General features: G+C 49.3%; 11 protein-coding genes and 1 non-coding gene; 5 read left to right on the forward strand and 7 right to left on the reverse strand.

The window, feature by feature from the left end:
- Positions 1-1,964: 1,964 nt before the first annotated feature.
- Positions 1,965-2,285, reverse strand: FFUJ_12382 (uncharacterized protein; the record flags this gene model as incomplete). Its single annotated transcript, XM_023581981.1, has 1 exon — positions 1,965-2,285. The coding sequence occupies one exon, from the start codon at positions 2,283-2,285 to the stop codon at positions 1,965-1,967; it is 321 nt and encodes a 106-aa protein (XP_023434583.1).
- A 299-nt stretch (positions 2,286-2,584) lies between these two features.
- tRNA lies at positions 2,585-2,674 on the reverse strand. Its single transcript has one exon. It is a non-coding gene (tRNA).
- Positions 2,675-3,767: 1,093 nt separating this feature from the next.
- FFUJ_12383 (uncharacterized protein) lies at positions 3,768-4,265 on the reverse strand (the record flags this gene model as incomplete). The annotated part of the gene is made up of 1 exon (XM_023581982.1): positions 3,768-4,265. One exon carries the CDS (start codon positions 4,263-4,265, stop codon positions 3,768-3,770), a length of 498 nt encoding a protein of 165 aa, XP_023434584.1.
- A 1,679-nt stretch (positions 4,266-5,944) lies between these two features.
- On the forward strand, positions 5,945-6,469 carry FFUJ_12384 (related to N-acetyltransferase, GNAT family; the record flags this gene model as incomplete). Its single annotated transcript, XM_023581984.1, has 1 exon — positions 5,945-6,469. The coding sequence occupies one exon, from the start codon at positions 5,945-5,947 to the stop codon at positions 6,467-6,469; it is 525 nt and encodes a 174-aa protein (XP_023434585.1).
- A 1,713-nt stretch (positions 6,470-8,182) lies between these two features.
- Positions 8,183-8,889, forward strand: FFUJ_12385 (uncharacterized protein; the record flags this gene model as incomplete). XM_023581985.1 has 2 exons in its annotated part: positions 8,183-8,504; positions 8,549-8,889. 2 exons carry the CDS (start codon positions 8,183-8,185, stop codon positions 8,887-8,889), a joined length of 663 nt encoding a protein of 220 aa, XP_023434586.1.
- A 187-nt stretch (positions 8,890-9,076) lies between these two features.
- FFUJ_12386 (related to Na+/H+-exchanging protein) lies at positions 9,077-10,803 on the reverse strand (the record flags this gene model as incomplete). XM_023581986.1 has 3 exons in its annotated part: positions 9,077-9,367; positions 9,416-10,599; positions 10,668-10,803. The coding sequence occupies 3 exons, from the start codon at positions 10,801-10,803 to the stop codon at positions 9,077-9,079; spliced, it is 1,611 nt and encodes a 536-aa protein (XP_023434587.1).
- A 571-nt stretch (positions 10,804-11,374) lies between these two features.
- On the forward strand, positions 11,375-13,194 carry FFUJ_12387 (uncharacterized protein; the record flags this gene model as incomplete). XM_023581987.1 has 4 exons in its annotated part: positions 11,375-11,509; positions 11,562-12,412; positions 12,493-12,514; positions 12,568-13,194. 4 exons carry the CDS (start codon positions 11,375-11,377, stop codon positions 13,192-13,194), a joined length of 1,635 nt encoding a protein of 544 aa, XP_023434588.1.
- A 138-nt stretch (positions 13,195-13,332) lies between these two features.
- Positions 13,333-14,865, reverse strand: FFUJ_12388 (related to purine-cytosine permease; the record flags this gene model as incomplete). XM_023581988.1 has 2 exons in its annotated part: positions 13,333-14,596; positions 14,645-14,865. 2 exons carry the CDS (start codon positions 14,863-14,865, stop codon positions 13,333-13,335), a joined length of 1,485 nt encoding a protein of 494 aa, XP_023434589.1.
- A 748-nt stretch (positions 14,866-15,613) lies between these two features.
- FFUJ_12389 (related to CHL1-protein of the DEAH box family) lies at positions 15,614-18,404 on the reverse strand (the record flags this gene model as incomplete). XM_023581989.1 has 4 exons in its annotated part: positions 15,614-16,888; positions 16,937-17,641; positions 17,691-18,140; positions 18,240-18,404. The coding sequence occupies 4 exons, from the start codon at positions 18,402-18,404 to the stop codon at positions 15,614-15,616; spliced, it is 2,595 nt and encodes an 864-aa protein (XP_023434590.1).
- A 318-nt stretch (positions 18,405-18,722) lies between these two features.
- Positions 18,723-19,427, forward strand: FFUJ_12390 (probable RPL28-60S large subunit ribosomal protein L27a.e; the record flags this gene model as incomplete). XM_023581990.1 has 3 exons in its annotated part: positions 18,723-18,754; positions 18,952-19,060; positions 19,119-19,427. The coding sequence occupies 3 exons, from the start codon at positions 18,723-18,725 to the stop codon at positions 19,425-19,427; spliced, it is 450 nt and encodes a 149-aa protein (XP_023434591.1).
- A 414-nt stretch (positions 19,428-19,841) lies between these two features.
- FFUJ_12391 (probable CDC7-protein kinase) lies at positions 19,842-21,404 on the reverse strand (the record flags this gene model as incomplete). XM_023581991.1 has 2 exons in its annotated part: positions 19,842-20,965; positions 21,020-21,404. 2 exons carry the CDS (start codon positions 21,402-21,404, stop codon positions 19,842-19,844), a joined length of 1,509 nt encoding a protein of 502 aa, XP_023434592.1.
- A 551-nt stretch (positions 21,405-21,955) lies between these two features.
- FFUJ_12392 (probable YCS4-subunit of condensin protein complex) lies at positions 21,956-25,751 on the forward strand (the record flags this gene model as incomplete). XM_023581992.1 has 4 exons in its annotated part: positions 21,956-22,775; positions 22,825-23,090; positions 23,137-25,530; positions 25,581-25,751. 4 exons carry the CDS (start codon positions 21,956-21,958, stop codon positions 25,749-25,751), a joined length of 3,651 nt encoding a protein of 1,216 aa, XP_023434593.1.
- Between the last annotated feature and the right edge of the window lie 1,742 nt (positions 25,752-27,493).

Raw genomic sequence — 27,493 nt, forward strand, 5'->3', positions numbered from 1 at the left:
CAGGCGGGTGATCATCAACACCACCACCACAATCAAGACCCTTCCCAAAGAGTGGACAAATACTTGAGACCTTCGATGAGGGTGCTGAAATAACTGGTCACAAATTCTTCCAAATTTATCCTCATTATCCGAAACCTGTCCCAGTATTTCTGTCACTTATGATCGAGGTCTCAAGTTTTCTTACATCCTGTAGCATCCCCATCACAACCCTTTTCTTGATTCGTTCCTCTCACATTTCCCCTACACCCATCTTTTATCTTATCGATGCTTTTGGTTTCGCGAAACACCCCGTATGTCTGTCTCTCGTGGTTATCAACTGCCGAGAAGTACTGACGTTTTAGACCGGGGTTATGATACGGAAATTTGCCTCTTCTTTGATCCTCAGACTCACAGTCTCTGCATCGTTGGTCAAGTCCACCACATACGACAGCCTTGGACAAATGTATTGGCTGTTGCATCTGAAAGAATATTGGCTGTCTGGTGGCTTGGCTGGCGTCCCCAGATTTGGCACCTTCAGCCTTTCACATCGCATAAGTGGCGTCCCTGTCGAATGCTCTAATGTACGCTGCTTGTTCCCGCCCCTCTCTCCGCAACGCTGGGTTCACCTTGTCTGTCTGGCTTTGTCTCTCCCTGAGTCACCGCCAAACACCAACACCACGAGACGTCAACTTCTCACAGCCTTTCATTCATGATCCGGAATAAGCGCTCGGCAAGTGTTGCGCTAAGCAGAACAACACCCACTCAATATACACCCCCCGTCCCCGTGCACTCGCTTTCTCGATCACTCAACCACTCCCACTCAGACCAGGAGATTCCTGGTCACCACACCCTCAGATTCGATGAGATCGACTCTTCCTTGACATGGGCAGTATAGTACCTAGCATCTTGAGAAACCTCATGATCCCTGCCCCACATCATCCGACTCCATCCTGGCGGCGTCATCAGTCTTGCTCCCCCACCATGATCACGACTCTTTGGTGTTTGTCGCCTCCTTGGACGCGTTGTATCTCTATCGCCAAGCCTGAATTGCTTTGAATCCTGCTGTACTTGGCAATAGGAGTACACAGTCCGGTCAAAAGTCTCCGGCGTTGTGACATTTCCCCGCCTGCGTCAAGGGTCCTGTCTCTATTCCCTGCTGCAGAGACCCTGAGGACGATCGCAACGGCCACTACGTCTAGTTCCTGCAAGAAACCATCATTTGCAACACAACTTCCTGTTCATGTTGATGGTTACAGTAGGGCCCGAAGGAACCGGATCGCTACAACCATGCTTCACTCTATCATCTAGTGTTGCTCGTGAACACCATATTAGCTTTCGAAGCATGACATGACACCATTCTTATGGAATCACCACAAAGCATTCTTCTGTCATCAACTCCGGCGTTCTAGAGCGCCTGAGGGGCTCTTCCAAGGTCTACGATAGCACCAGTCATGCGCTCTATGACTAGCACAGCGCCCAGAGCCTCGTTTGCTGACGCTCTCATGACAAAACCCAATGGCAAGCCTGGCTCCTCTCTGATGACCTTCTTGCCTGGCGCATGTCTTAAGCCCGGCCTCGTATCAGCACTGACGAATGGGACGGGCCGGTGAGGTGAGGTCAAAGACCTTCCGGCCGGACGCGTGACGAGCCGTGTTCTCCCCACAGCGGAGGAGACGTTGTGGCAAAGGTTGGGGAATGCTGGTGTTGCAGTGAGGGAACTTGTGGCTGGTGGTGTTGATCAGTTTGGAGAAGGGTGGTAGGCGTGCCTGCCATCCAGTGATGTTGTCGAACCGTCAAAACACGGAGGTGAGCAAGGTGACAGGTTGTGGCGTTTCATTCTAGCCTATTCGTTCAAGAACGAAGGCGGTCTGTTCTCCTTTTTTGGTCTATCACGTCCGTGAACCTGTCTACTCCGGCAATGTGAGACAAAAAGATGCAAAAAGGCGATGAAGGTAGGTCTCGAGTAGGTCTCGAGTAACACTCGGCTAGAAGAGGTGAGTCTTGGGTAATGTTCTTGTCGAGTCAGGCATTGAAGGTTGTGCCAAGATATTCGGAGGACTTTTGATACGGTCGAGCCCACATCTGATCACGAGCAGGTGTCGAGGAGAAAGATATATGAGGACATGATCTCGGTTGATGTCATCGTTGTAGTCTTGGGCTCGGAAAAGACGGATGTCAATGGGATATCCACGAGTGCCGCCAGCGATTTGGATAGGGAGAGAAGGCGGGCAAGAAGAGTCAACTCTGTTACTGGAGACTCTTGTCAGACTTGGTCTGTTAATGTCGAGAGAGACAACCGAAGACATCTCGCCATCGCACTCAAAGCGCAGGCGGATGAGTGAGCAGATCCGTAAGATGCAAAGCTGGCAAGCATTTTTTTGTCCTTGATCATCCATGGAACTGCTTTCTGGGGTTGTTTCACACAACCCGCCCGGCCCCTGTGTGTGCAATGTCCTAATTGCCAACCTGCACTACCGCATTATCCGCGTATCAAGCCAGCATGGGGTGGCCGGTCTACCTTATCTTCCTCATAGCCATGTTGCCAGTCGCATGATGTTCCACTGACCTAGTCATTGTAGACAACAGCAAAAAAGAGTAAACATTCTCCGGTACAGGGAATCGAACCCTGGGCTCCGCGGGACTGATCTCTCAGGTTATGAGAGCGCGAAATGTTAGCCACTACACCATACCGGATCTTGTGATGGTCATGGCTCAGATTGAGATTCATGATTCCGTGGCTGGCGTCATATGGGTGAGAAGCAAATCATAATTGTAGGTCCCAGGCAATAAAACAAAACTTGGGTAAAAGAAGAGGACCGTGAAGTTGGAGTGATGAGTAATGTGTTCAGTCACTGGCCTACTATGGACAGAGGGGAGTTACTCCTGAGACTTCCAGCTATTGTAGCTCATGACTTGTGAACGCAATCTTACAAACAACCACCACTGGCAGTAATTGAGCAATAGGGTCAACTGCGAGGCCTGGCACGTCTCAACGCGGGGGAAAAAAGACTGTCAGCAAAATGTAATTGACAATCTTGGGATTCGAAGCCAAGTATCTCACGTTATCAGAATGCTTCCAGTTGAACAGGACAAGGTCCAGCCAATCAGATCAGACCAGCGCAGGAATCTTCTCTTTCCTAAAAGAGAAATCTTCGAAATGACTCATTCTGGCTCATCCTTTATCGTACAAAGGACCTCGTATTTACCCCACTTCCCGCTCTTCCGTCCGGGGCCTTTACAGTGCTTTTATATCCATGATGCACTGTCCTTCTATCGCGACTTGTCAACTTGTCGGTGATTCATAGTTACTCATTCCGTGGAAAGGAAGATAATGGAATAGGACTTATGTATACAGAGACTGATTTTGAGTCCTACACCAGGGTTATTCGGATGCTACGGAGGTTTGCGGCGTCAAATAAACATGTATAAATTGCCCGAGATGATTTGACAGAACGAAAGCAATTGATGTAAGTGATGATACAAAATGATCAACATGAGTGCAAACTGACACAAGGTTATCTGAGTTCTCTATGTCAAGAGCCCATGAAGTCCATCCACAATCGCGATCTCACCTGCTAAAAGAGCATCATCATCTCACAACACGCACCACATCACAGGAATTATGATTCAATGATTGAACAAAAAAAAAACATTAAAATTCGAAATGCGCCTCGCTAACAAGTAACATATCTAGAAGTCTTTCCAAAGCCCCGAAACCAAATGATGCTGAGCACTAGTGTTGTATTTCCTTTCCTGCTCATCTCATTCTGTTTCCGATATTGTTTCCATCACTTCTTTCCCATCATTTCTCTCAAGGCATCCACCTCGGCCTCTCTCCTGGCAAGTTGAAGTCTCATGTCATCCCTCTCATTTGTCATAGCAGCCAGTGCCTCCTCGAGCTCCGAGATGCGATCGAGTCGCTTTTGGCGGTACTTGCGAGCTGCGAGGGTGTTGCGTTGGCGTTTAAGGGTGACAGCTGACTCTTCGTCTTCCGGTGACGATTTACGCTTCCGGGAGGAGCCTGAGGAAGAGGAGGGAGATGGGTGCAGGGAGAAGGTGGATGTTCCTGGGATAGATGAAGAGGGAGATTTGTTGGTGGTAGTGGTAGTAGTGGTAGTGGGAGGGTGGGGAGTGCTTGATGTTGAAGGTTGCTCGAGTGGTGAAGAGGTAACAGTGATGAGAGGCTGCTCCTGGGCGAGGAAGCCATCTCCCACGTCGAGTTGAGTATTCGTATCCAGAGCGTTCATGTCAGGAATCATAATCTGATCAAACAATCCCTCTCCCATGTTCTGACCAAAATTCCACGACGCATCATTTCCCTGGTAGACACCTTGGGAGCTGAAGTCGAAGTCGAGAAGGGGAAGATCCAAGAAAGGGGAAACGTCGCACAAGAGACCAAAATCAGAATCTGGCGCCGGGGCACTGATGAGACTACCATGACATGACGAGTTGTCGGGCGCACTTTGATCCTGATGCTGCTGCGACCGCCATTGATTCAAGTTAGAGGGGGCTTGGCCTCCCCTGTAAGTGCAGAGAGGCCGATTAGGCTAAAGAGGGAAAGAGGAAGAGCGGACGGTGGGAGAGTCCGTTGGTGTTGATGAAGAAAGAAAAGTAGAGTGAGGACGAGGGATGGTGTTTTATATTGCTCGAGATCGGGCGTACAGTGTGCTTGGATTTGGGGGGCACTTGCGCTAAAGCATTCCTTGCAGCGGGCGCTTATGGCCATGGGCCCGTGGACCCGAAACGGTGTGAGATGGGTTATCGGGATCGCCGTTTTTGCTCTTCAGTGACAGGACAATTGCGATATATCAAGTTTCAATTGCATGAAGTTTGGGCTGTGTAATTGGGTCTGACTCATTATTGTTTGTTGGTTGCAATTGACCAGTTGAAGCGGGCCATGGCTCCAATTGGGGATCGTAAGCAATTGAGGAGGGCTCTCTGTTTGTTGAGGACAACTATTCGCAATGACAAGCCGATTTCTTATACATGTTCAACTGAGTATGAGCAGAAATTCCAATTGATCTCAATTAGGTAGAATTGATGAGTGCTGGAGTGGGAATCTATGGGCGAGGGTTTTCTACGCTCGGTACAGCGCGCGTTTCGCCATATTGTGAAGCTGTCGGGATTTACCACGGACCCGAAAACCCGACATCAAGACACACCAAAGAGAGTGGGAAGGCAGATGCTTCCAAACAATTTAACAACGATCTCACTTATCATCGGGTTAGTTGCATCAATGGTTTTTTTCATATGGTAGCGAAGCTTGTTCCGGGGGAGAAAATGACACAGAATCTTGTACAACCAGATCAAAACCATGCCGGGAGCTGCTGAACAAGTATAATACGTGCACAACACCCCTTAGGGAACGTGAAACGAGGAATCTTATGCAAGTGGCTTTTCATAGAAAACACAATAGATAGGAAGCAAATAGCTCCTGTGGCAGAGTAAGTGCCTTACACCAATCTCAAGGGCACAGCTCTCGGGTAAGCAGCTTCACCACAGGCCAGTTTAAGAGCATCTGATATCTGGTGCAGCATTTCTTGCCAATAACGTAGTAAACGAAGATGGAAATAAGACAAAAGACCGATTGGAGTAAAGATATTAGTTGAGGCAATTACCCAAATTCTCCCATTGGTCTGCTGCCCTATCTCCGAATCTCAACACTGCCTGCGCCCTCCACTTGTAGGGCTGTCTATTAAAAGGCTCGCCCTTACTGTCCGTTAGTGATCAGTTTAGGTTACAAGAGACCGCTTAAACGGCACTGAGAACCATTTGATATGACATGTTTTTCGCTTCCTTCGCGTCAATCTGACGCCCTTAACTAGGCGACCTTCCTATTTGAAGATTGCAGACTTGGTGATTCACATTTGAATATGAGGTATTTAAAGAGTCACGTATACGATTGAACAAACTACAACAATTTGACGCTATCCTTCCAGTACTGTTTAAGAAACCATCACTTACAATGCCTGACTTACACTTTCGCATTGCCACTGAGGATGATGCCCCTCGTCTTCAAGAGCTCATCGAAGCAGCGTTCCGCTTCACAGACGCTCACATCGACTGGGTCGGATCTCCCGAATTGGCTGCAACATTCAATATCGACATATCCGTCATTATCGACAGGATCACTTCAAATGATAGTAAATTCCTGGTCGCCAGCGACACCCCTAACGGCCCTATAACCGGGTGCGTCAACGTTATGAGAAAGGCCCCCGATTACGGTCGTTTGTGTCTCTTAGCTGTCGACCCGACACTGCAGCGGGGAGGTCTGGGTAGACAGCTTGTTGCATATGGGGAAGATTATCTCACGAAGGATTTTGGTGTTGGCAAGATTGGGTTGAATGCACTGCATACAAGAAAGAACCTCATTAAGTGGTATGAGAAGTTGGGGTATGTTAGGACGGGGGAGATGACCACGATTCCGCTTGAGAGGTTTGAATCGGACACGACTATTGTGTTGACCGAGTTGGATAAGACTGTTGCTTGACTTGAGGCTCTCATACTATGTGACGACGCTGGAGGATGGGAGCGTTGATGGACGAGAGATTGACAAAAGTTAGTTGCTGTGAGACTGGGGCATCAAGAAGCTAACATGATGCGCAGTGAGCCGCCATATAGATGTTTGAGTATGTTTATCCATTGCGGTGCAGATCACCCGTGTCAACGTTGAAACGGGACATCAGTGCAAGTCGTTTAGAGGAGGAGGAGTAGGAAGAGACGGAAAGAAGTGCGATATCCCAAGGTTTCATCCCGATTCTTCTTCTCATGTCTCCATACAAATATCATCCCGCTGAATTGACGACAATACGATAGTGACTCAACGGATATAGATCAGCATTCTGATTCATGCCCAGTGATAATCATCAAGGTAGCACAAGAAGCCGATCCGGGCCCATTTTCTAGGACCCGAGGATTTCCTCCATCCCGACATTTCCCTTGTCTCTCTCGTGCCTCATCACCACGTCTTAAAGTGATCTGAGCGTGCTCAGCCTACCTACCATATGTACCATGATAACCAACAGTCTTGGCAATACAAAATTTAATGTGACAAACATCTCTGCGTCGTCTTCACAACGTACTGAGCCACGTCACGACGACCTTTCCAAAAACGCCGCCAAGAGGTCTGTGTTGCCAAGTTACGCAGTCAGTGTATTCTCATAACCAAACGAAAACCCCCGAGATCACCACGTTGAGCGAGGCTCAAACACGATAGGGCTCAAACTGATCAATCGCCAAGACAAACTCTGCTATTAAAGATAGAATGGAAACGCGTGGCTAGCGAGGCTGTGATATCGTCTTGGCAGCTGAGTTCCACCTTCAACCAATGCGGATGCACGGGTGTAAATCTCTGTAGACGAATCACAAACGATCAATGTGCTTCTCAGAGAGGAAAGACCTCACGCGACAATAGAATCAAGCATAAATTGCGGGAGCTGGGGTAGTGGAGGGGGTATTGCGTGGCCTGGGGGGAACAGCCACTGATCATCGTGCGTCTGTTGATCCTTTTGCTTTCTCGAATTTCTTTGTTAACTGCCGACCCTGGTTGTATGTCACTTATGACGCAGGGCCAAAACTTTAAGCTTATATCGCACGCCGGAGAAATATAAGCATAATCGGTCCAAATGCCTCTACTACGGATCCCAATATTCCATACGGAGTAATTTATCTGCAAACTGCTACGAGGTCAATACAAGCTCGCCGAGAGTATTGGCGCAACAAGTTCCCCAGACTTGGAGTCAAGCAAGAAATTTATCAGTGGAGAATGGGGGCCCAACGCTTTAACCATGACGCTCCGCCAAGACCGTAGAAGCGGAGACGAGAGTTATCGTGAAGCCAGTTACGAGCAAGCTTCTGAGTCGTGCAGACGATCAATTGGTGGGCAGATTTAATTGCTTGGCATATCACCCAGGCATTACGACTGCCGTGGCTGGGTGAAAGCAGGCAAGGATCAATCGACATTAAGGTGAGGCTTTCGGCTGGCCAAGGGGATCGTCGGGAAGTGACATGCAATGAGAGTTGCCAAGAAAGTAAGAATGTATTGTGAAACTGGAGTTGACCGATGAGAATGTATAAATGCCTGGTCTGTCCTTCAATTCGTTCTCTCATCACCAACAGCTTCATTCACAACCTCAACCACCGCTTCACAGTTCAAACCCAACAACAAACAACAACAGAGCTTCTTCTCACACAATCACTCAAAATGTACACTTCAACCATCGCTCTCGCTATTGCTCCCCTTCTCTACCTCGCCCGTGCAGACATCAGTCTCGACCGGGACGACATCCCACGAGAATGCGACACCATCTGTGATCCCATTGTTCAGCTCACCAAGACATGCGACACTGACCTCCGCGGTGACCGTGACCGTGAAGAAGACCGTCTTGAGGCTCAGTGTGTCTGTACCAACGACTCTTTCAACGTCAGCCGTGTTGCTGCTCTCTGCGCCGGTTGCATTCACCAGAATGCCCAAAACAACCGCGATAACGACGACGACGACGATGATATTCGTGATGACACTGAGGGTAAGTTCTCTCAATAAATCATACGAGCTGTGCTAATTCTGTAGAAATCGATGATCTCATGTACACCTGTGGTTTCTCATCTACCACCTATGTCGCATCCGCCGCCTCGGCTGCTGTCTCTGGCGTCTCAGTCGATGCGACTCGGCCTACAGATGCTTCTCAGTTAACCACCACCATTGTTGGCGGTACACGAACCCAGAACTCTAACGAGCCTTCTGCTACCGGTAGCAGCGGTGGTAATGGAGGTAGTGGAAGCAACGACGACAACAATGATGCTTCTGCTACCAACGACGCTTCCAACCCCGATGAGACCAACGCTGCTGCTGCCATGGCACCTTATGGAGTCGTCGGAGCTGTTGTTGGCGCTGCTATGCTCCTGGCTTAGATATGATGGGACATCAACCATCCTGTAAGAGGGCTACTGAAACGATGAAGGATTGTCGCTTTTTGTGATACGCCTTATTTTTCTTATTTAGAGGGATACGCTTAATGAGATATGTCGCTATTTATCATATGACACCGTCTACCGATGTGAATCTATATGCCAGATAAAGGAAACTCACTTGCGACTCTTATCTCACCTCATCGGCGAACTGTATCTCTCGTCTAATTGGAGGTGTCTCATCCCCAGCATGGACCGGTAGCTCTGAGCGCATTCTTTGAGCACCAGTAATGACAATTGGACCAGTAGGCGGACGTGCATCTTTCTTATCTGGTCCAAAGAAATACCTCCCGATGAAGGGGATGTTTCGTCGACGTCCACCCGCTGGAGCATCGCTCAGACTTTCGCTGACCACACGGCTCAATGTCCTGGGTGCGTGGAAGCCCAGTTTTCCAACTGGGATACTCAAGCCATGAACGATCTGTGTTCTGTCAGCATAAGAGCAATCGTTGAATAAGGGAGTACTTACAATACTGCAAACTGCAAGGAACCAGACGATGATCCGCGTCTGGTCTCCAAGATTCTTAACATCGCTCCTCGGACGGCCATCCTCATTACTAAGATGTTTCTCGATGAACTCCAGGCTGATGAAGAGATAAAATACTGCCGAAACACCAATCGGTCCAAAGAAGCCTACGAAGATAGCCTGCTTGACCTCCTCGATCTGATGAATCCACTTGTGCATGCCAAACACCCACGGGAGTCGCCTCAGAACCAGAACACAAATCCCCAGAACGACAAGCTGCCACAGAGGAATAACAGAGTTGTCGTGGAAGTCTCTCCAGGGGATGTAGGCTCCGTACCAGAGAAATATGGTGACATTGAGGAGCATGTCGATTGTAGGTTGGAGAGAGTCGTCTTTCGTCTCGAGACGGAACCAGTCGTCCCATGTGAATGTGTTACCGGCGATGAAGCATGCCAGGACATCGTCTGTACCGACCATACCGCATGTTCCTAGGACGAAGAGTGCTAGGGCGATGGCGAAGACGAGGAAGCTTTCGCGATCAACGTAGTTATGCTTTTCAGCAAAGTGAAGCAGCTCTTTTCCGACCCATCCCACGACAGCGCCGTAGATTACACTGAGAAGGATGGTATAACCCCAGGTCATACCAAACCACAGCCCCATAGCATCAGCTGCTCCACCAGATGTGGCGCCAGCACCTGTGAACTTGATGAGATAGAGCGCCAAGAAGAGAAACGGATAGCCCAGTCCATCGTTGGCACCTGACTCAGCAGTGATGAGATACTGAAGATCCTGCGGAATGTTATGATCCGCAAACTTTCCCTTGACAATAACTGCACTGAGAACAGGATCTGTGGGTGTGACGCAGGCTCCAATAGCAAGGGCATGTAAAAACGGCGGCTGGCCTGCAAGCGCCCATACAAGCAGACTCGTGGCAAGCCACATACAAGTCATACCAGGCCCAAGCAGCAAACTAAGTGATTTCCATTCTCTCACGAGATATTTACTCGGCAACTGCACGCCTGCAAGGACAAGCTGCACACCGAGAACCAGGCGGCTAAAGTTGAGCGTTATAGCATTGAGGTCAAAATCGCACGACTCAGGAAACTCGGCGCACTCGGCGTAGTCCTTTGGACGAATGAAGTTTGCGCCATGAGGACCAAATGCAACGCCTGCCAAGAGAGAGATAACTGTAAAAGGAAATGCGCTTTAGAAATGCCAAGAGATAATGATGCAAGGGTGTTTGTTGGTGACGTACGGGCTTCGGAGAGATAGTAGTTTTCTTTGAGGAGGTACGATACGAGGCCGAAGACTGATATGAAACCGCCGAGAAAGGCGACGACTATGTTGAAGTTTGTGGTTTGGAGAGGGATTGACCATAGGTTTCCAGACATTTTGGGCGTCTTGATGATGTGAAGGTGAAAAGTCTTGGCAGCGAATCTGAGGCAGAGAGACCATGTCATGGGTGGATTAGTGCGTAATACCATGGCTACGCCAATTAGATCTCAAGAGCCTTTTACCGATGGATATGAGATGAAGATCGGAATAAGTTGTATCGGATTCATTCATCGTAGCCATTGATACCCTGGTGATCTTGCACATGTCAATAGCTGAACCATGTCTGAGATTTTGTGCATTGGGAATTTTTGTGTCATGTCTCAGCCAGCAATGCATCCATTATCTTCACTTACGGCTTGACCACGGATCAACACCATAAAACCGTTCCGCCGTTGCACTGCACGTTGTGCCGTTTTTATAAACGCCATGTCCAAGTAGATCAATTGCGCTCAGCTTCTAGGGCTGACGGGTACCGGAACCCGAATCTATCCAAGATCGTGTAACTCAATTCTCGGCCAAGCCATTTGGATATATATATAAAAGTATCCGTGACAGATAATGCGACCTTCAAGATGAGGCTGTTTATCTCATGCAGGCTTCTTTTCTCTTCTTCTGAAGTTGATCAAAATGGATGTAATTAACACCATAATCGAGCTTTCTTTGCAAATGCGAGGCCCATTTCTAGGTACCACGTTGGCAGCCTGTCTCCTCATCGTGATATTATACCGTGGCTACGACCACAGGCGATTTTATCGGGATTTGGTACCTCGCCTCGCCATTCACTAGTTCGCTTGAATAAACTAATCGCCTATAGCCAGGGCCTCCCCATAGCTGGCTGTTCGGCCATATCAAAGTCTTTGGTCAGGTCGCAGCATTGATGCCCCCAAACACTCACCCGCAGCTCTTCTACACAGAACTGGCCCGCTTATACAACCTCGAGGAAATATTCTATCTCGATCTCTGGCCTATAGCCTCTGGCGTGGTCGTGATTATTGATCCTAAACTCATGGACAACTCATCGCTTCCGAAACCACTCCCTATACCTCCTTTTACTGCAGTATTCTTGAAACCGATGTTTAGCGAGGGGACAATGTCAGCAGCCAACGGCGCGCTATGGAGGAAGATGGTCACAGCTGTTAGTCCGACTTTCTCGATGAGCCGTGTCCTAGGAATGACGAATATTATGATCGACGAATGTTTGCTATTCCAAGAGAAGTTGGACGAATTAGCTGTGGGGGGAGACGTCTTCTCCATGGAGGAACTCGTCGCCGAACCAGTATTCGGCATAGTCTCGAAAGTCACATTTGGAGAGACTCAGCATTCTCAAACAGCGGAAAGTCAAATTTTGAAGCATTTGAGAGACCTTGTGAACCTTGCTCAAGGAGAGACAGATCCCCTCATCGCCTATAAGCCAATGGTACAGATCCCACGACGATGGAAGAGACACCGAGTCGTTAGCAGGCTTCACTACTCTCTGAGGGGAAAGGTCAATAAATGTGCTGAGCCGACTGTTCAGGAAGGAGTCGTTCCATCAAGACAGAACCCGAGAAGTATCATGGATCTTCTGGTTCGTGAACATGCGGAAGCTGTGCTGGAGGAAAGGAAGCGCGGTGTGTATGGCCATTCAGAAATTTCTAATTCAGAAGAAGAGATTCTCTTTAGCAAGTAGGTTTTGCTTCTCGACATCGGCTGGTACCAGCTAACTTCTACCGTAGTCTGAGAACAATGCTGTGAGGAGGTCACAGCACATCGACGAACTCTCTCTGCGTAGGTCGGTCCTCCTTTTCTGAGAACATACTTGCCTGACTATATTGCATTAGTTTCTATTTATGCTCCTATCAAAAGCCCCTGGTTTCGTCAAAAAGATGCACCAAGAACACATTGAACAACTTGGAACCTCTCCTCAAGTCACTCTTCTTGCCAACCCAAACATGCTTCGAAGACTCCCTTACACAGAAGCGGTTGTCAAAGAATCTCTGAGACTCTATCCCCTCGGGTCCGATCTAAAGCATGCACCTCCTGGTACAACAATCACCACACATGATGGCCGCCGCCTTCCTATTGCCAATGGCCTCATCGTGACAGTCAGTGCACACACCATCCACTACGGCGCACACATCTACCCGGACCCTACAGCCTTTCGACCAGAACGATGGTTAGATCAAGACAAGACTATCCCCAGTGATTACTTCAGGGTATTTGGCGGGGATGGGAGAACGTGCCCTGGCCAGAATATGGGAATGAACATACTCAAGATTGTCATGGTCATGACTATGAGTAAGTATACGTTTGAATGTGCGGAACTGAAGCCCAACAGGGAGCCCAAGACGAAGCACACCAATTTTGATCTTGTGTTTGGGGACATGGCATTTCAGCAGCTTGGATTGGACGGGAGGCCGAGGGATGGGATGATGATGACTGTAAGGCAAAAGGCGCAAGGCTATTAAAGGGGGCTTTAGTCTTCAGCATATAAGTATGTTTCAATCAGTCAATGCCAATTATGCTAATATTTTCTCTAATCCGTCTATTTGTGAGTACATCTCATTATCTTCGATCCGGCGTTGAGGCCGTATTTGTCATTTTAATTACCTCCCCGACATGCGCTTTTCCAACCATCGGAAGGGTATGTAGAACAAGGAACTCATGACAAACGCAATCTCAAAGCCAATATCGCCAGTCGTCTTTGCAATTGGACCAGTCCACCAAGCTTGCGCCATGCAGGGCACAACGAGCGCGTAGCAAATAGTGCCCGCAGCGATGGCCGCAATACCAAGGGGTAGTTCAGACGCAACGTTCCAGATAGCATGATCGTAAGCTTCCCAGCGGCCCTTTCGAAAGACAAGATGCTCAACTGAAACAATTCCGATGAAAGATGCAGACCAGTAACCGATAAGAGCGACAAAGTTCTCAAGGTTGACGAAGAAATCGCGCTGAGCTCGTATAGCTGTGGGGATGACGATGACGGTAACGACAATGGCGAAGGCGTAGCGGGGAATCTTGATCAAGCCAGGAATAAGAGTCTGGAAGTTGAGTGTAATGGCGTACATTGTACCGCCAGTGTTACCCAACAGAGTGAGCGAGAGAATAACAACCACAAACTTTCCAAAGCCACCGGCGCTAGAAAGCATGGCTGCGAGAACGCCTCCGACTGCTGTTTCACCATAAGCTTCTGACCACTCGGGAACATTTGGAAGAGCTCCAGCGATGGCAGCTCCGAGAACCATGAGGAGAATGGTGGGTGTGACGAGGCCGAGGTAACTGTACGCAAAGACCCGCCACGAGGGGACCTTGGGATCGAAATATGTCGTAAGATCGCTTGCGATGGCTGCCCAAGGGATCATGTAACTCGCAACAATCATCCCAAAGCTGAGAACTGCTGCTGCAGTCGCTGGTGCCGCAGGAGGAGCCTGCTTGGAAAGCTCAGAGCCACCACATCCTGTCGCAATGGTGATGGCGATGATGGCGGGGATGAAAGCATAAGTCTCGTAGTAATGCAGAACCTTAAATCCACAGAACGAAATAAACAGCGACAAAATGCCAATAATGACAATGCCGACATCAGGGCTCAAGTGGCCGCTTGATACAGCAGAGAGACACTGTCCACCGACGACAAAGATGATGACCATGAAACCAGTCAGAGTGGCAAGGTTGAGAAGAACAGGAATAGAGACGAGATATCGACCAAAACTATATCTCGCCTGAATCATCTGTCTCATTCCCGTTTTGGGGCCAAACGTAGCAAGATAAGCAGGTCCGATAGTTGAGAAGAGGCAGAAGAAGAGGATGATGAGCGCAGAGTCTCTCAAGCTCAGGCCGTACACCAGTGGCCCCAGCATGCCAAAAGTGATACTACACTTGTTAGTATACGCTCATAAAAAGGTTCAGAAATTAACTTACCCAAGGATATTAGAGTTGATAGACGCCCAGACCGTGAAAATGTTGTAAAAGCGTGTTACGGTGCGCTCTTCAAGGGGAATGGGCTGAATACCCTTCTCCTCAACTCTTCCCATGCGCAAAGCTTTGTGGAAAAGAGCCGCCGCCTTGAGACTCTCGACATCGCTGTGATCATCATCGGGAGGCATGCTCCTCTCTGGAGCTTGTTCTGTTTTTGTCGCCATTGCAAGACTCCAAAAAGAACCAAGAAAATAGGTAATCCTAGGTTGTACAATATCTTGAGAATTATAGAATGAGGAGAATGAGTCTTATAAGAGTCAACGGGCAAATAAATCGGTCACCCCGGTCCCGGACCCGGTTCCGCCTTTTTTTTTTCTGAGATGTCGCTAGTATTTTTTATCAACCAACGAGAATTCATTCATTCGCCAATGGCAGTCGGTGTTAGTGTGACTGCTAACGCGATTCTGCGGGATAAAGGTCGCCGCATGGAGCTTTTACCGCGGGCAACTTAGTTAATAAGGCGTGTAGTTAAGGCGTGTTTGACAGGAAATGCCTGATGTTGCCGTATCTACCCTTCACAGATAATGTCTTTATTCTGTACTTGTTTTCTGATAGTATTTAATGTGTCTTGGTTGTAGCTTTGTAGGTGAATTAATTACTGTGGTATTGTCTCGGTGGTTTTGATATGAACCCTGTCGACGACTGGATATCGAATGTTCGACGCATGTTCTGCATCCTTCTAACACGCCGTCCATCGATCTTCCATCAAAAGCACGGTCTCTGTGGCGGAAAAGCCTAATCTGCCTCTTCTCCTCCATTCGCCTTCTCCATCCTCACGCCAAGAAGGGTCTCGACCTCCACCCACAAACAAGCTCCCATCTTTGTACAAGCTCGAATGTGTCTCGTGATCTGAAATCTTTCGTTATGCCCAGACTTGGAAGTAACCAAGGCCCAGCCCTATCACTATCGCTTTTACTGATTCTGGCTTTTGCTTTTCTTTCCTCGGAAGAACCCTCCGACAGCGCCCATCAGACCTCCGAGGCCTTTCTCGTGGCTGTCCTTGACTAACCCCCCTCTTATCCACCCCGGTAGTTTGCCCCGGATTCGCTCCGTGCCATATCGTCGATCCACAAGAACTATCGCCGCATAATCGCCCCGGTGCCGGATTGCACGGCCGATACTCTGATTAACTGCCCGCATACAAGCGTTTTCGTAGAAGTCTCTCGCTGTCTGTTTGCCTCTACTTATAGCCTCTTCTTTCGCTACGCCCTGTGCCGTAAGATTGTTCTGTGTTGTTGTCTCGATGTACTCGATTTTTGCTTTCCAATCTGGCGATGCGATGTTGGGATAGGGCAATCCGATTACTATGACGCATCGACCGAGACGGTCGGAGAAGTTGATGCCTTCTGACATCTTACCTCCTACGACGCTGAGAAGAAGAGCACCCTTTCCGTTGCTCTGCTCGCCGAGGATGGCGTCGGAATATTCTTGGAGGACTTCGTCGCTTGACGCGCCTCTCGACTCTTTGAAGAGTGCTTTTCGTGCTGCCAATCGATCCCAGATTGGCTGTGCGTTTCCTTGACTCTTTTGCCAGACAGCTACCACTTCGTCAAGATATCCATAACTGGGGAAGAATATAACTACACCATCTGGGACTAAGGAGCAGAGGTTCAGAATGGCAAGACCCAGCTGCGTTATCATTTCTGTGTCGCCTCGCTTCTGGAAGCTGAACTCAAAGGGTGGTGCCCCAGGTCTTGACGAGGCCAGCGTCCAGACACAGAGGTTCTCGGGCGGAATGACATGTCCACAGCTAAGAGTGGTGATTTTTTCTGGTTCCAATGAAGGGAACAGATGGTCTTTGTAATCATCAAATGGAGACATTGTGCCTCCTGCGAGCACAACTGCTCTAGCACTCGACGCGATAGATGAGAATGCGTAGGTTGGCGATAAAAGTAAGTAAGAAAGCTGTATGTCAGGGGTTGGCCCCTTGATCTTTTGATAGAATATTCGACCTTCGGAGCTGAGATTTGTGAAGGCGATGAGGAAGGATACTAGGGTGTGAAGGACTGGTGAACTTGGTCTTGGTGTTTTAGAGTTTGTATCCTCACTCTCGACATGGGATATGTAACTTTCGATCTTGAAGGCGAGCTTCGACTCTTGGATGTACTGAATGAGCTCAAACATATTGATCTGGTCAATTCCTTTGGGCCGGGTTAAGTCGTTGGGATCCACGATACCGTGTTCTTGCTGTGAAGACGTTAGTTGTTACTTCACCTGTAATGGACGTAGACTGACCTTGAACTTGAGTGCGCTGTCCATCCACTCGCTAAGGCCATCAATGACTCTTCCCACTCTCCCAACATTGACTCGGTTGACGCCCTTGAGCTTCTTGCCAAACTTCTTCACGTAAACACCCAACATGGCTCGTCCTCTTCGCAGATCGCTCAGCTTAATCTCAGCCGCATGCACATTTGCCACCGCATCCATGATATTATGCGCCTCGTCGATAATAACAACACTGCCCTCCAGCTTGACGCCAAGCGCATCTCTGGCACTTTTCTGTAACAACAAAGGGTACGGAAGTGTGATAATCTCGGCGCCTGGCAAGGCCGTTCGCGATGCGTAATATGGACAGACAGAAAGTGATTTGCCAAGTTGATGAAGGTCCTCAATATCTGGCAGTGTAGCTAAAGCTGAGTCGCGGAATTGGTGTGTCTGAGAAAGCAGATCTTCTTTGGGGACGAAGGGACATTTCTGTCCTGACTTTGGCTGTTGAAGTTCTGAGCACCTGTCGTTTATAGCCTGGACGGACCCCAGGCGTGAGACAGTGGGATTGATGCATAATCTCTGCCGAGAGGATAATGGTAGAAGCTTCACTGCTTCTGTCTTCGTCTCTTCGCCCTTGGCGAGCGACGTTGGCAGTGAGGGTGGAAATGAGGGGCGACGAAGTTCGGTGATGAATTGCGAAAGTTGAGAATGCGTTCTTGACGTATAATAGATCTACTAATGTTACTACTCGTACTTTACGGTTCATCGAAGATGTTCGCACCTTGATTTCCTCCTCCAAAAGATCATCTTCCTCCTCAGGCTTCTTCGCCCCTCCCAAGCCGATACTCGCAAGGACTTCTCGTGTCTCTCTACTCAAGCCAGACAGCGCATCCTGAGGTCCAGCATCGCGATTATCAGGGTCATCAAGCAACCACTCGGCATCTTCATCTTCTACGCGCGATCTACTGGGTACGAGGTCTTCAACTCGGCGACGCTTACGGGCGCGTTCTTCTTGTGCCTTTTCTTTCAGACGAAGGGTCTCAAGACGCTTCTCCCGCTCTTCCCAGCGCGTGACGAGCTCTTCGCGCTTGCGCCGTAGAAGCTGCTCAACGAGCCATGATGGTTCATCCTTATAAGCTTCCGCTGATTCTTGGATTGATGCTTCGAATTGGTTGGATTTGCGGTTGCGAAGCCATGTTAGTGAGGCACAGATCAGTGAAAGTGACTTCCCCTATTCAATGTTAGTATCTCTGATAGGATAGCGTATTGTAGACTCAAAGCTAATCAATACATCGTCGAGATATCTGCCTTGGCAATTTCAGGCACTTACTGTACCAGTTGGGCTCTCTAGAATGCCAACTTGCCCGTTACCAGTCTCTAAAACATCGTAGACAGCCTTCATAAACTGCTCTTGAACATCATAAGGTGTATACGGATGATGAAAGTCCAGCTTTTCAAGATCTTGCGTGACTTTTTCCACTTCGGAATGCGCCATCTTGATCAATTAACATCAGCTGTCAATGGATTGAATACCAGAGCCACCGCGCTTCAGGCGCGTCTCAAAGCATCAGTTACCCTTGAGTTCATCATTGGTGGGTCTTCACCGAGACTCACCACGGTCAATCCACGAAATCACCTGACACGCTAAAATTGGAAAGACCGCAAGTCGGCCCCGCTTTCCCACAGCAATTTTCTTAGGGTTGCTTTGCCCTCGTCTGGATTTTCGGCTCTTGCTAGTTTTACAGGATATCACCCTCCATTTCGAAGTTTCGACTGTGAACATTCGGACAAGTCGACAACCACAGCCGTCACCATGCCTACCCGTACTTCAAAGACCCGCAAGCAGTATGTCCTCATCCCCCTCGCCGTCGACGAGGTTGGTCGTTGAGAGAGACCGCGTCCGTTCCTGTTTTCCCTCAGGAAAATCAGAGATAGACCGCTGGAGCTCACAATAATCGCCCTTTGTCGGCGGCTGCTCTCGAACCCGACGAGATCAAAAACGATGTTATACCGAACTTGAGATGGACTGACTTGTTATTCAGCCGCGGTCACGTTTCCGCCGGTAAGGGACGTGTCGGAAAGCACCGCAAGCACCCCGGTGGTCGTGGTCTTGCTGGTGGTCAGCACCACCACCGTACCAACATGGACAAGGTTCGACAGCACGATTGAAGCGAAGACTTGGACGAGGTTTTGGCTAACTCTATGACAGTACCATCCCGGTTACTTCGGTAAGGTTGGTATGCGATACTTCCACAAGCAGCCCAACCACTTCTGGAAGCCCATCATCAACCTCGACAAGCTGTGGTCTCTCGTCCCCCAGGAGACCCGTGACGCCTACGTCTCCGGCGAGAAAAAGGATACCGTCCCCGTCCTCGACCTCCTCCCCCTCGGCTACTCCAAGGTTCTCGGCAAGGGCCGTCTCCCCGAGATCCCTCTCGTCGTCCGCGCCCGCTGGGTCAGCCGCCTTGCTGAGCAGAAGATCAAGCAGGCCGGTGGTGTCGTTGAGCTTGTCGCTTAAGCAAGCAACTGTTCTCTAAATGTTGTGCTTGCTTAGGAGTCGGTTGGGCTTGTATGGGAATTTTCGCAAAAGGAAAAAAAGAATCTCCAACCCGCGAACAACGGGCAATGGATGACAGGTCTCCTGTAAGCAGGGACCTAGGTCGGTCGGCTTCGGGCATTGCATCAGGGACTCTTGCAAGGAGTTAACGAAATAAAAATCGATTTTCGCCCACGATTATGAATGACAAAACTTTTTAATACAATGTGATCGTGCCACTGGTGTCCTTGTACCTGTTCCCGGTGAGACGTTTGTAACACTGGGTATCAGTCATGTTGGGCTATGTACCAGATATCTAGCCAACCACTTCCATAACACCATACTCAAATCAACGCCTTCCATGCTTCTATGTTTACATTAGTGATACAGAATTGTTTAATGCCCCGCCATTCCTTGCTCGTTCTCTTGCCTCTCGGCTTCAATGTCGCCCAAGAGAAGAAAATCGTGGTTCAATGCTTCCGCGGCCGTTATTCTCCTGCCAGGATCCAGCTCCATACACCATTCGAGGAAGTTAATGGCCAACTTTTCCTCTCCGGTCAAAGGCTTTTCCTCACCTCTGCATGTGCTCCACATGATGATCTTCTCCATCGAGAAGCCTCCTTGACCGACGGTGGGAATGCTGGTCTCGAAGACACACCCATGCAGTAAACCTGCAGCCTTCATGCGTTTAGTACCAAATATAGTCGCTATCTCAATCATTGCTTCAACGTCGTCGGCCGAATTGAAAAATGGGAAGCGCTTAGATAGAATGGTAAGTAGGATAACGCCGGCAGACCAGATATCGATGGATGTAGTCTGCTCCGTGCACTTGAAGAGAACCTCAGGGGCACGGAACCCTCTTGTTCCAGCGCGATTGGCACGTCGGGATGATCGTGTGTCAGACTTGGGATATCCTGCCTGAGGAGTCGCAGCATTCTGCGCCCAGACTGAGTTTGTTTGGCGATGCTTTCGGACTTCTCGGGACTCGTGACAAAGACAAGGCTTGGCATCAGACCCTTCCCTCTCGGCAAGACCAAAATCGACTAAGACACCGCGCTGTGTACCTGGGTCGTACAGGAAATTGGTAGGCTTGATATCGCGGTGAAGAATCTTATGATCATGAACACTTTTCAGGGCGGTGAAGAGTTCTCTCAGGTAGACAGAGATCTCTGCAATAGTCAAGTCACGAAAGTACGTGCGGAAGTCTCCGTGTCGAAAGTAAGGCAGGATAGCCACGACCTGGTCGGTTTCGCGGAATGCGGTGATGAGAGGACAGACGGAGGGACATTGACGTAGATCGTGGAGTAGTTCAAGCTCGTTAAGAATTCGCGAGGGGCTTGAGGTGACGTAGATCTTCTTGATTGCAACGTAACGTGCCTTGCGACGGGGACGGTGAGACACAGGACTGTCGGTTGCTTTGGGCGGTGGTGTCCATTTTGAGGAATCGTCTTCATAGTCCCAGCTGTTGTCGTAGTGGTCGTACATAATATCCTCGGCTTTGTAGACGGTAGAGAAGGTTCCTGGCAACATTTGTTAATCTCAATGGGGCGCAAATGGGAGAAATGGGAATGTACCTTCACCGATGCGTTTGATCAACCGATACCGATTGCGAAAACCAGGAAAGTCATTCTGTAACTTTTCCATGTCTGCTTGAACGGTCCGGTCAACGGCTTCGTCTTCAGACTCCTCCTCCTCCTCCTCCTCCTCCTCCTCTTCCTCTTCCTGGGGCTCTTCTTGCGGTTGTTGCGGTTGGTGTTGGGCGTGCTGTTGCTGGTGTTGCAATTGCTGAATGTGCTGTTGTTGATGCGCCTGCTGGAATGACTGAACGCGTTCGTCTTCATCTATTGGAGCTGCTTCTTCAGTGCGCTCCTCTTCAACCATCATCTCCGTATCCTCCGTCCTCAAATCCTCATGGATATCGAAGTGCTCTTCGACATGCTGATGAACCGCAGCGCTCATGATCGCTTTGTAATACAGAAAATGCACCCAGTAAAAATCAACTTCGCTTCAGCCGCCTTGAACTCTCACAGGTAGAAACAAACTTAAGCAAAAGAACAAGACTTTGTTATTGGCCCTTCAGAGCATCCACGGGTTGCAAATGCAGTCGAGGTTGGAGGGGCTTGAAGATTAAAGCCAGCCTCGATGAATGGTTGCAAGGGTCTGATAGGCTCAACGCGCTGTCTTTTTAGCGGGACATGGAGGGGAAGGGTTCTGAGTGGTCGCGTTGAACAAAACAAAAACAATCGTTGCCCAGGGGTTGGCTCACGTCCCCTCAGCCAAATCTAAATCCCCTCCACCGACTCGGTACTAAGCTTGCATTGTCAACAAGCACCAAACGGTCAGGTTTAACGGGTCTGGTATTACCTGGTCGCAATACGTTCAGCGCATAAGGCACGCTTAGTCCTTTATCATTTTGTGATACCCTTTCATTAGGTTTTGCCGTTCTTACCGCTTCATTTCTTTCCCTCTTGTCGCTCGCTACTTGCGACGACACTGTCGAATCGCCCGCCATGGATACCATTGACTTTGACCTCAACGATGCCTTGAAGCACTACATGTCGGACCCAGCCAGCATTTCAACGCCTGAAGCTGATGGGGCTCTCTTCGACTGCGAAAATGACCCCGAAGCCCTTACACTCCCTGTCGTTAACTCTGTCCTGAACCCTATCGTCGACGCAGTCGCCGATAATCCAGATGCCATCATGCGCGCCTCCCACATGGACTCGCTGCAGTTCCTCCTCAAGTTAGCCCCCATATCCCTCCATCATTCACCTGATACTCCGACTGTGGGACAACATTCTGAGCTAGAAAATCCCAGATACACAGCACATCTTCCCACCCACGCCCTAAGCAAGATCTTCGACCTTGTTATGAGCGGCTTGAGTGCAGAGGCCGACTCTGTTCACTCCGATATCGACTCCCCCGACGAGCAAGACTCAGTACCCCACCACAAGAAACTACTCGAGATATACGGTTTCCTTTTGCAATGGACGATCGCTGCTGTCGAGACCAAGGCCGCTGAGAAGTCGTCAGCGGCACCGGCTGCTAGAGGACGCGGAAAGGCAAAGAAGGGGGCTGCAAAGGATAAGGATGCAGCTTGGGATTCGGCTACACAGCTTCAAGGAGCCTTGGAAGTTATGTGCAAGGTCCTTAAGCTCAAACTCTCCAAGATCTTTCTCACAACAAGCGAACGAGATACGTTCATTGGCCTTCTTACCCGACCAGTTTACATGGTTTTGGAGAGTGAGCAACGAGTCAAGACAACAACCATCCGAATGCACTGCTTCAAAGTCCTTTGTGTTGCAGTGAAGCATCATGGACATGGATATGGTAAGCACCTCGAAGTGTCCAGATCAAGTGAAGTGCTGACAACTGAAAGCGGCGCAAATCAACATCATTCAGAATTTGACATATTTCGAGCACTTGTCGGAACCCATGGCCGAGTTCCTACACATCCTAGCAGAAACTTATGACTATCCTCAGCTCGCTGACGAGGTATTACGCGAAATCAGTAACAAAGAATTCAACTCCAACGATACTAGAGGACCTAAGTCTGTTTCTTCCTTTATTGCCAAGCTTTCTGAGTTAGCGCCACGATTGGTGATTAAGCAGATGACAATGCTTGCGAAGCAATTGGACAGCGAGGTAGGTTTTCATGGATATGTCGTGGGCTGTTAGCTAACTAGAGCAGTCGTATACTCTTCGATGTGCTCTTATCGAGGTCTGTGGAAACATGGTTGGCTACCTCAGCAAGCAAGATGAGCGCAGCGAGAACCACAAGTCCCAACTGAACGCCTTTTTCGATGTGCTGGAAGAGCGATTCCTCGACATCAACCCCTACTGCCGGTGCAGAACTCTCCAAGTGTACATGCGACTTTGTGATCTTGCGCAAAAGTTTCCCAAGCGACGACAAAAGGCTGCAGAACTCGCCTGTAGAAGTCTGGAAGACAAGAGCAGCAATGTCCGACGTAACGCAATTAAGCTTCTAGGCACACTCATCAAGACACATCCTTTCACAGTCATGCACGGCGCCCAACTGTCAAGAAAGGAGTGGCAGGCTCGTTTGGACATGGTGCAGGAGGAGCTGGATGCTCTCAAGCCTCCCCCTGGTGTCCCTGGCTTTGGAGGCGATCAGGCGAACACGACCGTCGACAATGAGCTTCTTGATGAGGCGACACAACTTGGCTCTCCTCAGAAGCCTACCCAGATGACTGAAGAGGAGAAGGCTGCTGCTATCAAAAAGGCACAGGAGGAAGCTGCTACAAGTGAAGCTATTGAGAAGTTGACACTCACCCGGAGATACTACAACGAGGCTCTCAAGTTTATCGATGTTATCCACGACGCCACCACCACGATCTGCCAGCTCCTCGGGTCAAGGAACAAGAGCGAGGTTATTGAGGCCATGGACTTCTTTGAGGTCGGTGACGCCTACAATATTGAGCAGAACAAGGTCGGTATTCGACGTATGCTTCGACTCATCTGGACCAAGGGCAATAGCGATGAAGGAAAGGGTGTCCAGACACACTTGATCGAATGTTACAGGCGACTCTTCTTTGAGGCACCTGACTCGTTCAGTCCTAATGATTCGGCGATTTACATCGCGCGCAACATGATCAGTTTGACCTTTGGCGCGACACCCGCTGAGCTGACATCGCTTGAGCAGCTCTTGGCGACAATGATGAAGGGCGGCATGATCCCCGAAGTTGTTATCAACAAGCTTTGGCAAGTCTATGGTGTTCAGAAACGGGAGATCTCCCGCACTCAGCGCCGAGGTGCCATCATTGTTTTGGGAATGCTGGCAACTGCAAACCCTGAGATTGTGGTTGGTGAGATGGAGACCATGCTTCGGACTGGCCTTGGTCTGCATGGACACAATGATCTTCAGTTGGCCAAGTTTACATGCATTGCTTTGAGGCGTATTAACCCATCTGGACGACAGTCTAAGGACTCTCCTGTGAAGTTCTCACGATTGCCAAACGACCACGCTGTGTCCGTCAGATTGGCTGCCATCACCGAGGTTCCTTCAGACAGCAAGGAGTGGTATGGAGTAGCAGAACAGGCCATCAACGCCATTTATGCTATTTCTAAGCATCCCGATACCCTCTGCTCAGACCTCATCCGACGAAAAGCACGACAGGTGTTTGGACAGTCCCGCTCCCCACCATCCTCCCAGCCCAGCTCACGCCCTACATCGCGAGATGAGACAAAGGTTGCGCCAACAGCTGACCAGACTGCGACCCAGGGGGAGAAGAAAAAACGCGACAATGCCATCGCTCTGTCTCAGCTTCTGTTCATCGTCGGCCACGTTGCCATCAAGCAAATTGTTCATCTTGAGCTGTGTGAACTCGACTTCAAGCGCCGAAAGCAGGAGAAGGAGAAGGCAGCGCCCGCTAAAAACGACAAGGACAAGGAAGATGATGCGGATGAGCTTGATCTGATCGGAGGCACAACAGAGGATGACTTTACAGAAGCCATGGCACACATTCGTGAGCGAGAGCTTCTATACGGGCCCAACTCTCTACTAGCCGTCTTTGGCCCGCTGGTATCAGAAATATGCGCCAACAACACAACATACGCCGATAAGGGACTCCAGGCCGCCGCGACACTCTGTCTCGCTAAGCTCATGTGTGTGTCTGCCGAGTACTGTGAAGCAAACTTGCCGCTGCTCATCACTATCATGGAGCGTTCGCCCAACGCCACTGTCCGAAGCAATGCTGTTATCGCGCTGGGTGACATGGCAGTCTGCTTCAATCATCTCATTGATGAGAACACCGACTTCCTTTACCGCAGACTGGCTGACGACGATGCGTCCGTCAAGCGAACTTGTCTCATGACATTGACGTTCCTGATCCTCGCTGGACAGGTCAAGGTCAAGGGTCAGCTTGGCGAGATGGCCAAATGTTTGGAGGACGAAGATCGCAGGATCGCTGATTTGGCGAGAATGTTCTTCACCGAGCTCAGCACCAAGGACAATGCTGTGTACAACCACTTTGTCGACATGTTCAGTCTGCTCAGCGCTGGCGGGAATATGGAGGAAGAGAGCTTCCGCAGGATTGTCAAGTTCCTTCTTGGCTTTGTTGAAAAGGTATGTGGTGCACTCATGGTTGAACAAGCAATAACTAACGCATTGGCCAGGACAAACACGCCAAACAGCTGGCCGAGAAGCTTGCCGCACGACTCAACCGTTGTGAGACAGAGCGACAATGGAACGATGTTGCATATGCGTTGGGCATTTTGCAACATAAGAATGAAGAGATTACAAAGCTGGTATCTGAAGGCTACAGAGTCATTCAATCCTCTGCTTAAGCGTGTTGGAGTCGCATCTTGGGATTGGCTAAAATGATGCTATGAGTGATGCGAAATGGAATGTAACGATGAACATATAGATGGCCAGGTTGGGTGGAGATGCGTTGGTTTGAGTTTTCGCGATAGATACCAGTGTTATGAAAGAATTTTGGTATTGAAGCTTGTGTTGCCTCCACTTTTATTGTAATGTTGTTGAGAAGACTTGATAGCTGAAGTAGTATCTGTTTTGTATGAGTTGTATGATGCTTGTTACGTTTCACGATGTTTGTCACCTGCTCGACAACGCTCAAAGGCAACATCCCCGGTAGTCTGTAATACTTCAGATATAAACACGCCGACAACGTTGGCCTGGTATACGTATACAATGCGCATGTGACTCAATTGTTCCATTCTGAGCTCAACTGGTGATGAATTTTCGCATCCCGAATTGATCTAGGGTAGTCACTGACACGCCACCAACTGAGACCACTTCTGCGTCGCGAGACAACCTACCTACCTAGTCTAAGCTAAGGCCAAGCCCCACACAAGCTGTCCAAGTGATAGCCTCGGTCATGGCATCCGTGATCAAGTAACAAAGGATCAAAAGGGTTGGGGAACTTGACAAAGAGATAATGTCATTGCTTTGGATCAAGTGGATGCAGCAGCTTAATTGAGTCCTTTGTGCTTTACCCCTTTTCCCTGGGATTCGAGCTGTAAAGTATAACTCGAGCTTGCTGCGTTGATGATTGAATGATGTGACGGGGGGTCAGCACTCCAGCTCCAGGTACAAAAAGGGCGGGTCTTCCCACCTAGGTTTGTTTCTCTGAGCGGCAGTTGTACTGTATCGAGCCCATCATAGGACGAAACTTGGTGATCTATTCCTAACCTGATTGGTTCATTTCGTGGTAAGCTCTCTCTATGACCCTGCTGATGGATATGAATATTGTTAACATATAACTAACATAAGTTCTTGTTATCAGTCACTTTACAACAACAACAGTCTTGACGTCCAATTCTGACATCTTATCGCTCCCCGACTCTCGTGTTGCTCCACATTTCTATTCCCACCTTAGACTTGAGTTGCTCTTTTGTTTCTGTTTCTTATTCTTGTCGATAAGATAAAGATAGTGAAACAAAACCGCTTCTGCTGTCTTGACTTGTCCAACATCACGTCGCACTTGTTACCGCAGAGCTTGGACCAACTCCAACTCCCACCCACGATCGCGATCGCGGAGAATCAACTGCGCCACCAATTTACATTACGGTAGGCGCCGCGATAACGTTCCAGCGCCTCCGAGTCTCTCAGCGTCCACCCAAGCTGAGGTTCTCACCTACCCAGCCAGCCACGTGATCGCGCTCATTGAAAACAGTACAAGGAAGAAGCTGGTCCGCGCTACAAGCTGTGCCAACCTAGTGCGTCACCTTGTACGAGCTTTCTTTCGTAGCATCAAGGACAAAAAAAGACACCAGCAAAGCGATTCAAGTTATCAGTACGAATCAATTCTACCAGTACCATTACTCACGCTGTTCAAGCCTGCGAAGAATTGTCCATTGAGAAGAACCAACGCGATTGCGACTGCGATTTGCACGTGCGACTGCGACGGCGCGCTGATTCACTTTCGCGACGATCTGCTGGTGAGGCCATGGGCTTGACTGGTGCGCCTGCGCCGCGAAGGATTAAAGAAAGGGGAGCTCGCTAGGTACGTTTCTTTGTCACTAAGGATCACTAGCGACTTTATCCACTCAGCCTTTCACCAAGTTTT

This window comes from Fusarium fujikuroi, chromosome FFUJ_chr08 (assembly GCF_900079805.1).
Source record: "Fusarium fujikuroi IMI 58289 draft genome, chromosome FFUJ_chr08".
In the NCBI taxonomy this organism is placed as follows: Eukaryota; Fungi; Ascomycota; class Sordariomycetes; order Hypocreales; family Nectriaceae; genus Fusarium; species Fusarium fujikuroi.